The 12,939-nt window shown below is 36.2% G+C and overlaps 1 protein-coding gene across 10 annotated transcripts in view; it reads right to left on the reverse strand.

Moving 5' to 3' along the window:
• The window catches only part of DLG2 (discs large MAGUK scaffold protein 2), a 1,731,178-nt gene that overhangs the window by 1,384,154 nt on the left and 334,085 nt on the right, over positions 1 to 12,939 (reverse strand). For 2 of the 10 annotated variants that reach the window (XM_074372762.1, XM_010973425.3), the window contains exon 1: positions 6,151 to 6,583. The exons of the other annotated variants lie outside the window; for them this stretch is intronic. In XM_074372762.1, coding sequence (XP_074228863.1) covers positions 6,151 to 6,180 — 30 coding nt within the window. In that variant the 5' untranslated portion in view covers positions 6,181 to 6,583. Of the gene's footprint in view, positions 1 to 6,150; positions 6,584 to 12,939 lie in introns of those variants that run through there. 10 annotated transcript variants of the gene reach the window in all.

Raw genomic sequence — 12,939 nt, forward strand, 5'->3', positions numbered from 1 at the left:
GACACTCAGAAAATAATCCCACAAATCAGTGTATAATTATGAATTATGATAAAAAGAAATAGGGGACAATATGAGAGTGTATACCAAGAGTATAAAATCCAACCGGAGATTTTCAGAAAGGTTGTAGCATGTACAGTCAGACCTGGAAGATAAGTAGGATTTAATCAGGTGGATGGTGCCATCCAGACAGAGGAGTAGTAAGTGGAAGCCTCAAAAGCAGAAACATGGCTGACATTTTCAAAGAACAGAGGGGAGCCAGCAGGGCCAATGTGCCAATTAGTTTAACGAAGGACAGGGAAGGTAGCACAGACATAAGAAGTGGTCTGGTCCATGCATTTCTGACATTCTTGTAGTATAAAATATAAGGCAGAGTGATGGAAGATGAGGCAGGAGAGGAATTCAGGTGCTAGATCAAAGGAGACTTGCACACTAAGGTAAAAATTTCGACAATCACTCATCTTGAGTTCAACAGGGTGCTACTGCAGGGCTTCCACTTGAGCGTCATGCCACTAGACTTGTGTATTAGATCAATCATTCTGGCCGCTGTATGGATTACTTAATATAGGAAATGGAAGCTATTATATTAATGGAATTAATATGCTGAAGTGTTTTATGCAATTAAAATGGTTAGTCCCAGGTTACTAATGTGTCATGAAATCTCTTCACACTGGCTCTTTTTCCCTACTTTTCTACATACAAAGGCCAGACTTTATTAAAATTTTCCCACTAGTATTTCCTCCTCTTTCTGCCACCCAGTAGATTTTCCCTGGTCCATTAAAGCCCTCTGTTTCGTTCTCTGTTTAGGGGACCTGCCACCTTACAGACATGTGGTTGAGATGACAGGCACCCAAACCAGTGTGACTGGCAGGATGGATATGAGGAGAGCACCAAGAAAAGACAAGAAGATGAAGAGGCTGTGGATCTAACAGAACACAGTATACCTACCCACTATAAGATAATATGCCAAGCATTTTATAGTTCTTGTCTCATTGAGTCATGAAAACAACCCCATGAGATAGGTACCACTTTATGAAGAGAAAACTACAGTTCAGAGAAGGCCATCCAGCTAGTGAAAGGTAAAACCACTATTTTCACTGAACACGCCTAAGGATAAACAAAAGGAGGAAGTGGCAGAAAATAGGAGAGCGCTCAAATCAGGGAAATGAAATGGGTGAGAAGTCAGGGTAAACTGAGGCTTGGAACTGTGTTAAAAATAGAAGGAAAATCCTACTTCCTTTAAGAAAATAACTTAACTTCTTTATATTTATGACCCTACTTATCTCTGCATCCTTTGTATCTTAGTATTCACCTTGGGCACCTTATATCTCAGCCACACTGACCTCCCTTTCCTTGAATATGCCTTTCGCTCATCTTTCTCTCCCTCTCCCCCCCCCCACCCGGGACTTTGCTGAAAAAACTTCTCCCTCCTCATTGTGCCCTCCATTCTGCATATCAGTCTAATTGTCACTTCCTTAGAAAACTCTTTCCTGCTATGGAACCCCTGCCTACCCTAAAACCAAGAGCACCAGATTCTTTAGGTATGCTGTGCTCTCTTCATAGCACCCAATATCCACCCCCATCACACATCCCTGTTATATCCATAATCTGCTGTTTTCCCCATTAGAGTAAAAATTCCATGAGAACAGACTGTTCATTATGTCCCCTTCCTTTGCAATATGTCAGGCACACATTAGGCATTCAATAAATACTTGTTAAATGAATAAAATAAATGAATGTGCAGCTTCTACCATGAGAGCAGATGCAACTATACACCTGCATGAATAAATAGCCCTGTCTACAAAGACAGGGCCACTCAGGTAAACCATTTGTTGCCTTGGTGATTTGTTTCATTTTCTCTACATAAAGCTCTGGAAGAAAATAAAAATTATTTTAGTGCCACCCTCCACCCCCCAAAAGCAATAGTTGTAAATACTTCTATGATGAATCCATTTATAAGGGTAAAATATGTCCTTTTTTTCTATTAAGGTTATAATAAATAAAATGATACTTAGTAGCATTAATAAAAGTATCTTATAAATGCCCAGCAACAGTTTTTATTTCCTTTTAGAAATTCTAAGTGACTTTAATTCTTGTAAAACATGGTGGGTTGATGACTGCAAAAAGTGGTATTTTATTTACAGAACAGATGTAGTATTAACAACTTCAGTAAAAGCTTCTTTTATGCTGCCTGGTCCACTTTTCATTCTGCTGTTTGAATTTGACTATGCACATCAACCTGTTACACACATTAAAAATGAATAGTACTATCATGTCTTCATTAAAAAAATTTCAGAAGTAATTTAACATTGCATATTGCAATTGTCTTTGTAGATTTCTTAAAACTTTAAAAAAAAAAGCCTGTAAGTCTGGTTAATGGATATCTGAAATGATACCAGTTTATGATTCACTCACTATAATTTTTCAGGATACTTAGTGTCTGTGAATAATCTTATTTTCAGAGCTAATATACTTTAGAATATTAGATTAGAGATAGAAAAGGAAGGACCTCAGAAATGCAATAAAATGCACTTGTTTTACAGGCAAGGGCACTGATGCCCAGCTGCCTCGAGGTACCCAAAGTTACAAAAGTACAGATTTACTTTGATTTTCCACAATTCCACCTTTCTTCTATTCTTGTATCAAATCCCATATGCTATTACAGATGATACTTGAGAATTCCTACACAGCAAAAGAAAAATTCTACCGACTGCTGGCATTTTATTTAATTTAGTGCAGAATATCCTGCCTGCTTTCCAGAACTGTTGTCTTATTGGCCAATCATCTAACAGCATGTTTCTGGCTTAACAGTCTAACATTATTTTCCTTGTATGTTAGTGACCAGAATTATTGAGATTATTATATCTTAATTTTCAAAACATATTTAAGAAATATCCAGTCTATAAAGCATGTTATATTAGTTACTAAATTGTGTTTAATCATATTACTGGGATGACCTCATTTTCCTCACTGACCACACCCAAACAGATGGACAGATTAAACATTAAACTGTGAGTTGGTCAATAAATTACCTATATTTAATTCTTTCCATATGCCAGGAATTATACTTTCTACACTTTACCACAATATCATTTCCTCACAGGTAATACCATGTCTTTTTCACAGATGAGGAAATCGAGGCTCATGGAAGTCAAAAAACTTTATCCAAATCTTAAAGCTAGTAAGTATCAGAACAATTTAAATCCAACTCTTGCTTTGGAGTCCTGCTTTTCACACTAAGTGATGTCACTTCTCTTTTGTCAGTAGTGACATTTGTGGCAAAAGAGCTGAAACTGAAAGTGGACAGAAACATTCAAATAAAAGAGATGACTCGATTTTCTTATAAAAGTGAGTTATCTTAACATCTGAAAAGATCTTGGGATCCATGTGGCATGAAACTTCTATTTTTGGTTGCTCTGATGATTTCCTGGCCTACAAGATTTTACCCCAAATCAGAGGAGTTCTGGCAAATCAGTCTGATCAGACTGGAGCCCTTAAGCAATCTGAGTCTTACAGGTGAGATCTAAAGTAGATTAATTTATCAAGAGGGTTAGTTAGAGTACTATAAAATATGCCACAATCATTTCCATCCTTTTACATACAGAAAAAATAAAAATAAAAACACTTCTCCAAGATGTCTAACAGAAACTTTTATATTGCCATTATGCAGTGCTTTGTCTCAATTTGTCATAATCTCTCCTCTCGTTAATCTTCTAACATTATTCCTAAAAATATGGACCAAAGATATGAAGAGGAATCTATTTCTGCAGTGTGTGAAACAGAAAGGAATGAGAGAATGGATTGGGCAGAGAGATCATAGGAGGATCCTCTTGGCAGTAAGTGCCTTTCAGGCCAAGACAGGAAGGAAAGAAGAGAACCAATGAAAGTATTTATGTTTCCTGTCACTGAAAACTTTGATGGGAGTGGTGGTCAGCTGTGATAATTGAGATATGCCTAGGAGAGATCAGAGTAGTTAGTGAACAGTTCCAGTCTCACAGAGAGCCTCTACAAAGCAAAACTTGAAGACAGCATCTCAGCCAGAGCTGCTAAAAGGTGGACTCATTGCTGGAGGAAAAAGAGATGGGGGCTGAACTGAGACTGAATAAAAATTTCCACGTTGTTAGCAAGTTTCCTGTCAAAGAGTCCCAGGAAAGTGGAACAAGGGCGTCCCAAGTACATGGCCACTTGGGGAAAAAAAAGAGTATCAATGGTGGTTGGTGAGGTGAACAGGATTTGCATTCTAAAGTCCTCCAGGAAGTCTCTTCACCTAGATGTAGCTTTTAAATCACTTATGTATTATTTACCATTTAAACATCACAGTGTAACTTTGTTGTAAGTACGTTTATCCTATAAAGATGTTATATATGCCACCTGAGAAATAGTTATGAATATAATTAAATTAGAAAATTCGTGAAATCTCACATGGGTATTTGTCCTGTTGAATTGTACAATTTGCATGATAAATCAAAATACTGGAATAATGAAATTTATCTCTGATATAGCATTTAAAGCAGAATAAAAATATTTTTTTACCTTGTACATGTGGTCGTTAACATTTTGGTAAGTGGATATACAGCACATGACATGTTTTTTAAATTATATTTTCCAAATTGAGGAAACTTAGATTTCAGTGGTGATTTAACTTGTTCAGTGTAACAGACTTCCAATTTTGAGATCTATTAACATTTTATAACTTACTTTAAAGTACTAATTATGTTTTATAGTATCTTCAATTATTATGATTTTGAAATAATTAGGAAATACATGTAGGTCAGGTTTGACAGTATTCTCTCAAGAACAGTAACACTGAGTGTAACACCTCAGGAAAAGTAAATCATGTTTAAGAGACTGTTTCCCAGATTACATAAGGAAATATAATTTCCCACTTAGCTTTTTTTTTAATTCATTTTAGCTTATTTTTATTGACAACTGGGAAAACTATATGAGATGCTTGGCAATTTTTAAAATAAGATAAGGTACTTATCTAACTTTGAGGCCTGCTCAACTAACCCAGCTGAAGTTTTTAGGCTTTAAATCCATTAACATCAGCTGAAGCTGTCAGCTGATACAAGGCCCTATAGGAAGATATCCATAAAGATTTTCTGAAATATAGTCTGTAAAAGTAAGACATTTAAGGTCATACTATGGGGAACTTGGTTGGTGGATTCAAGATTAAATAATTTTGTCTTTAGTGATGAAAAGAGATCACAGTGGGAAATCTATACTTAGTGAATCTCATGTACCAAACTATTGATTTTGTCTTGTTTAATGGATGTCCAATCAATGTAAGATACTAAAAGATATAGTTCAGATTAACTCATGTTATGTTTACATGCAAAGTGAAAAGGGAGCTAAGGAATAAACGTGTTTTAATTCATTTTTCTAAAAAATAGTAGTAATTTATATTCAGATAACCAATGTTAATGAAATTTAAGTACATTATTTAGAACTGATGATAGAATAAAATAAAATGCACTTGAAAATTTTAGCTGTTTTCTGTAAACCCATAAAAGGATTGCCTACTGATTTTATTCCAGTCCTACTTTTATTTCCATTGCCAATAATACAAATACTTCATTTGCTTATAATCAAAGTAGAATCAATTCAACATTAAATGTTGTTTGTGTTTGTTTGCTGGTTTGTTTCAAGTTGGGCCTAAAGATTTTTTCCCTTTAAAAAAAATCACTAAAATGCAGAGTATCAGAATTCTCCAATCAGAAACAATATGTCAAGCCACAGTAAAGCTGATTGGCCTCTTTAAGCACAGAAGACATGGTTTTTAAATGAAAAGCTAATTATCACACTCAGAAAGAATACCCTGATATGTTATGTTAAAGTGATGTGAAATCTACACTACTACTATAGATATTTTAATACTGAGCTATAAATAGATGCAAAAGCAAATTCTGCCATAAGAAACACAGGCAAATTCTCCTTTCATTTGCATAAACAAACAATATCACTTTAAGAAGTTCAAATCAAATAAAGACAGGACCCTCAGACCCTCCTTGCGAACAAAATGCCCAGCAAAGTAAATTATACTGATCATTTTATCTCACGAACTGGCAGCACCTACCAGAGCTGTTTAATTACAGAATCAGAATAATAATAGAAAAATGCTACACACAACAACAGTCCTGTTTCCTATCCTACCTTTGTGGTGACAATGCACAGGCAATCCATCCTGGATCCCTACACAGGACACAGTGCATGGAAATCACACCAGCAAATCGGCAAAGGTGAGAAAAGCCTTTTGGTAAAGAGCACACAGAGAAGCAGAGCCTGGATTCTGCACAGACGGCTTTTCCAAGGGGGGCCCTCATAGGAAACTCGAGCCCTCCTCCATAGAGCTCAAGGCAAGCAGGATTCTCCTAGGCACCGGAAAATCCCCTAGAAATCAGCTCCGGCAAAACTTCCCGGTGGCTTGCGGGGCTCCGTGGCTGCATGGTCCTTTCGCGGATTCCTTGATCCGAACAAGACTGCCGGAGTGCCTCGCACAGTTCTACAGTAGAGATGAGTGTTACACCAAGCACCAGAGGATCACATTTCAGCTCTCCTTCTTGTTTCTGAATTCTGATCTGCTGCTTCAGTATACCCATAAGATCGCTTTTGCCAAAGTCCCCCTTCGCTGCCTTCGTCTTCCCTACTAACAACTCTGAGTAAGCACAACACAAAAAACTACCCGGCCCATCTATCAAAAGGCTGTCGTTCCGCCGCCAGAACAGCGGCTTTGGGTAATAAAAAGCTATTTATTATGAGCATGATTCCCAGCAGTCTAAATGACTCGAAGATATGACTGAAAAGCTAAGGTGCATGCGGTGCTGCATACATCACATCTCAACTCACTTGCAATTACAGGGCAGCTTCTTACAAATGACTAACAGCTGGAAAAGGAAAATCCGGCCAGGTACATTAAAAAAAAAAAAAAAGATTTGGAGGTTTAACTTAGACAACACTAGATTTCCTCTTTTATTTGTGTACCTATTGGTGCCTTCTCTGACATATGCAAATACACAACTTGAATATTTAAACAAATAAGTATATTATAAAACTGAGGTGGGAGGAGAATTCAAAGTGTTTACAAAAGTTCCACAATCTGAGAGCCAAAAAAAAAATGAGTTCTTCCCCAAACTTTTCCCTCCTCACTAGCTGCCTGCAGGCACTTATTACGTGGGCAGAGCTCTGTGTTCTCTTCTGCGGATTTTAACAGCAAATGATTAACCCTCCCCCTTCCTCCAAATCCCTTCCGTTCTGTCAGCGAAACTGCTGCAAAGAATGTCTTTGAGGCACTTGACAAGCATCACTCTGGATAATAAAATACTTTTTTTTCATCCTCTTAGACACCTAGGCAGAGAGACTTGAAAGAGACAGAAAGAAGAAGAGCAGGGTGAGGGAGAGTAAGAGAGAGAGAAAGTGAGTGACAGAATGGAGTAACTGCCTGACCAATAAAAATGGAAGATCAATGCCTCCTCACTAGGAAGAAAACACATAGTCAACTGAGCCATGGATGACAACGAGAAGAAATATCTAGGGGCCCATACACTGAGATCGCCTCTCTAAGATACCAGTAGAACCACTCCCCACACCTCCCACCCTCTTCTCTTTTTCATAAAAAGTGTTTTCTACATTAAACAATTTGAAAAAAAATGTGGACACGTAAAACTCTTCTACCTTTCAGTAATTATTCAGGTTGTAACCTCAGTATCCTCTTGATTGCCAAAGAGGTGGTTGTCTCAGAAACCGACATGCCATTATTTTACCAAAATGAGAGCACTGTTTCTAAAGATCTTAAAAATTTAAAATTCATAGCAAATCAGGTGTGTGTTCAGAGAAGAAAAGAAAAAAAGGGGCCTAAAAATTATTTATAGTTAAAAAGTAATTTCCTCGGAATTGTTATCTTACTGGTATAATAAACTTCAGATAATTTTTAAGTTAAACAACACAAATCAAACCCATGCTCGGGTGCATTCCATTAGGTAACCATCTTATGATTCAGTAATATGAAAAGGTTAAAAAAGTGTCACATCTATTCACCTCCTCCTTTATTACATCATCATGATAATTAATTTAATTCAATACTTCCTAACCTTGTCTCAGAATATGTGTAATGACATGTTCTTGAGGATTCCCAGGTATCAGAGTGTGTCCCTGATACAACCAAACCATCTAATACACAACTGATACTGATTATCATGTTTATATTCAAACTAATCAGGCTTTATGTTCCTATAGCACTTTAAATTTGCAAAGCACTTGCGACATTCTCACCAGCTTGAAAGTTTAAATGACTTCCCAAGGACAGGTACCTAGTAACTTACTGCAAGTCCAGGGCTTTGTAAGTTATAATCAGAACAGAGACGGTCGGGAATTAGAAAAAGCAAATTGAGTAGCAGAGGAAGACAGATATTTTAGAAGGTATCCTTAGAAGAAAGGTACCTTTGGAACTACATTCCATTTTTTAGAGAGGAGAAAGTGAAGATATGAGCAAACTGGCTGAGGGAGCCTGATTAGTCTTTTGACCCTGGCTGATCACAGATGAAAGCACTTTATAAACTATAAAGACCCGCAGAAATAAAAGGCCATTCATCTAGCATAGCTCCTGACATACCATATACACTCCCTAAGCCATTCATCCGACACGTGTTTGTTGAGAGATCACTATATGATTTTTTGATTAATGTCTGTATCACCTACTAGGCTGTGAGCTCCTTAAAGGCAGTTTTGACTCTATATTCCCACTCCCATGGTATGTACTTATGTGGGAACACAAGGGTGAGCACAAGTTAGCAGAATCCCTGCCCTCAAGTGAATCAACAATGATCACAGTACAGCAAGCACCTGGGGTGTTTGAGAATCAGAAACTAGAGGCGTTTAACCCAAAATGAAGTAGTCAGAGAAGACTTTCTAGAGAGGAACCTTGAGCTGGGTTGAGAAGGACCCACAGGAGTTAGCTGGAAGTTGTGAGGAAGAAGAATTCCATGCACTCTAGTATACCTGAAAAAGGAACGAATCAATAATACCTTTCATCTTTCTACAATCAGCTTTTATAAACACATCTAAAGGGTTTTCATTAAATAAAAGTACTTTTGAGCAGGCATTTCAAAAACTGAACATGCAGTCTGCTGGGGGATAAAAAAGAGTATCATTCATGTTAAGCGAGTACGTATGTGCTATAAAAGCATGTAGACAATACCTTCTATAGTCATTAGGTTATATTTACCACATGTGATTAATTGGATAATGTTCGTATGTTTATATAAAAGTAAATAGGTGACATTTTAAAGTGTAGTTCTACTTAGGATGCAGCTTTCTACATTGTGTATACCTTGCCTTCCATTGATTTTCCTCAGATATAAAGATGATAGAAAATAATCTACTCCTTTGCCTCAAGGGAAATATTCTTTTATTTTTAAAATTAGTAAGGCATCAGCTTGCAGCACGTTTTTACAGACGTAGAGCTCAATTGGTCCTGTGATTTCACAAATGTTTGACAAGATATAAAGCCACAGCCTGCAAACTGCTTTACCTGATATTACTTAAGGTTAATGATATCCAAATCAGGAACATATTGATTTTTAGTAAAGTCTACCATTGGAAATTTGCTATCAGGAAACTATTGTTGTAAATTACTTGTACTAAGCCTATACCTTAACCATTTAAATGCATTACTTTAATTGTGTTTCCAAAATGGAAAAAAATATTTAGTAGTTAAATATATCCTGCACTTATTCTAAAATCTAAGCCCCCTGAGGGTAGGTATAATGTATATCTCTGGTACCTAGCATGGTACCTAGACTTAAAAGGTACAAAATAAATATTTGGGGAACGAAACAATGATCATAGCTCCAGTTATGCCATTTATTTTTCCTTAGAAGAGTTTTTTTTAAAAAACTTACGATATACATCCTTTGTCCATATAAGAACCATATAAGCATACAGTAACTATTATGTATATATTTAAGAGAGAATGAATATATATAATATATAGGAAAATAAATATATATTTATATTTAAGGAGGAAATAGATTGGTGCATGTAGCTGAAGATACTTGCAACGACAAATACTTTTATTGGCAAATCCAGTCTAACACAAGAATGTTGGTTTGGAATAATCTAATCTATAACGCAAAAGGGCAGTTTCCAGCTAAAGTGCTGCAACAACCACAGCATGCTGCTAAAACTAGGCATTTGCCCTTGTGATAAAAAACTGTGATAAATAAATGCATTTTTATTAATAATAGCAGTAATTTATCAAGTGACTATTATCTGAAGTATTGTGGCAAATACTTTATTTATATATTATCTCTGATGACCACAACACCCTTCAGAAAAGAAATATAATCCCCATTTTACATATGAAGAAACTGAAGCCCCCTGAGATTATACAATTTGTCCTAGATGACAGCACCTAGGTGACTCCAACTTGGAGTGCAAAGACTGTGTGCTTTCCATCTCATCATACCTCAAACCTGCAGGCAGTTTCTGCCTCCTTGAGTCCAACCTGAGTGTGTGGCACAAACAGATCCAAAAGGACTCCTCTAGCCAAAGGTAGCCTGGACTCCATGCAGGCTAATTACAAACAACTTGGGATTCCCCTAAAAAGACAGGCATGTCTCTGGGCTCCAATATTAAGACCTACATAGCTTTTAAAGACCTTGGGAACAAACCGGAAGGAATGGACTCCCCATTAGAAAGATTATCTCCAGTGAAAATAACTAAAGAAACCCACCCATGTGGACTCCCATCCCAGTCTGTCTGTTCCCCATTTACCCAGGACAGCAGGCACACAAATGACATCTGCAAAGTTTGTTAACTTAGTAAAATAAATAGACTGCAGGCAGGTCATGGTAAAATGCCTGCCCTCATTTCCAAAGCCTCCAGAGGCAAATAGGAAATTAGGATCAACTAGAAAAGGACCGACTTTTCCAAAGAATTTCCATGATGAAAAATATTTGGATAGTACTGGATACTGAAAATAATTCATGAAAGGCAGGAGTGTATGTATTCTGTGCACATTAAGTGTGTGATTCTTTCTAAGTATAAAGAAATAGGAACAGTTTTGAGTGAATCAAAAATTGCTACAGAAATCAAGAAGTGTTCACTTTTTATCTACTTTCTCAAGATTTTTAATTGTACAGACCAGAACTGATGTCAATTTTGCTTATATAAATAAATTGGAACATAGATAACTGATAACCATGTAACCCCCCTTTATTATTATCATCAAAATCTAAAACACCTTTGAAATTTACATAATTATGTATAGTAAGCCATAAATGATGAAAACATCCTATAAAAATTCTGTTCCCCTAATAAATCAGAGTTTACATAAAACTATGTTGAACTTACACTCCTTATGAGGCTCAATTTTTCCCACTATTATGCAATGCTAGGAGTTGAATAGAGTACAGAAATTCAAATAGTCATGCACAGGTCACAAATTTCAAAAGTTATATGGTCTGAAATGCAATTTTACTTTCCAGTTAATATATATAACCTAAATACTATTGCTAAATGCCCTTCCCACACTCCACTTTCCTACACCCCATTACAATGGCCTGATATCTGGTTCTTAAATACAGTATTTCACTCACATTCTTTCTACAGGTCTTGAATTTGTTGTTCCCTCTGCCAGAAACTCGCTTCCCCTAGATCTCCACATGGCTGGTTCCCTCTCATTATTCAGGTCCCTGCTTAGATATTCCTACTTTTATAAAATCTTCTTCAACTGACCTCCTTAAATTAGATTCCCTTCCATAACTCTCCATTAAATAATCTTATTTATTTCCTTCTCAGCAATTACCACAATCTGGAATTATATTCTTTACTCATTTCTTATTATTTGAAATTTATTCCTGAGAGCAAGAAGCTTCTCTACTTTGTCCATGGCTGTATCACTAGTGTTTAGAACAGTGCTCAACGCAAAGAAAATGCTAAATAAAGACGTTTTTGAATGAATAAATAAGATGTACCACAAGGAAACTTTTTTTAAAAAACAGGGTTAAAGTCAGGTGTCCCACATGAAATTTGACCTCTATGGTTTTTAATATAAATTATTTTCTAAAGGTGTGATTTATACTAACCATAGTATTTACAAACATAAAATAAAGAACAGTTTCCAGATTCACCATTAACTTTTCATTGAGCAGGCTGTAGTTAGGCACATTCATGTATCTGTTATCATTAAGTATTTACAACCAGTGAATTAAGCTTAATTTTGCAGGTGATAAAACTGAGGCTTAGAAAACTTAACTTACCCAAATTCGAACAGCTACTGAGTTGGTAAACCAGTACCTGGCAGGTACTTACTCCACTGACTGAGTGGATCAGCCAAGATGTGAACCTTGATCATCTAACTCCCATTTTTGTTATGATGGTGATCGAGCGCACTTTCAAAATCACTGAACTCACTGAACCAGGTAGTAATTAACATAAATTTCAAATATTTGGTTCTAAGTGTTCTCTATCTGAACAGAGTATATGTCACTGTTTTCAAATAAATGCAAAAACTGGGTTCCGAAATATAGATAAATTAAATGATGAGAATCTGATTTCATAGTATTTGTGTTGCTTTAGAGGCAGTTAGTAGATAAATAAATTGATATATGGATTGACTAATTAAAAATAGCTTTATTAGTATGGCAGCATTAGTAACAAAAATCTGGTCTCCTACAACACTACTACAGAAGCCCAGTCATTAATCTTTAAAAGGCAGAACATTGACCCTGAGGCACTACAAGATGCTCCAAGAAAAAGCACAATATCTTCATCAACCTGGAAATGAGGAGTAATTACATTTTATGCTTTAAATTAGTAAACCAAATTAGTTAGAGTTAACCACAGTATTCCATTTAAAAAAAAAAAAAGGTTGTTCCATCATTAACTCCAGATACTTAGAAGTTTGCTACTTGACTTCCACTAGCATTGGAAAATAGAAAATAT

The sequence above is a fragment of the Camelus bactrianus genome, chromosome 10, assembly GCF_048773025.1.
Source record: "Camelus bactrianus isolate YW-2024 breed Bactrian camel chromosome 10, ASM4877302v1, whole genome shotgun sequence".
Classification (NCBI taxonomy): domain Eukaryota; kingdom Metazoa; phylum Chordata; class Mammalia; order Artiodactyla; family Camelidae; genus Camelus; species Camelus bactrianus.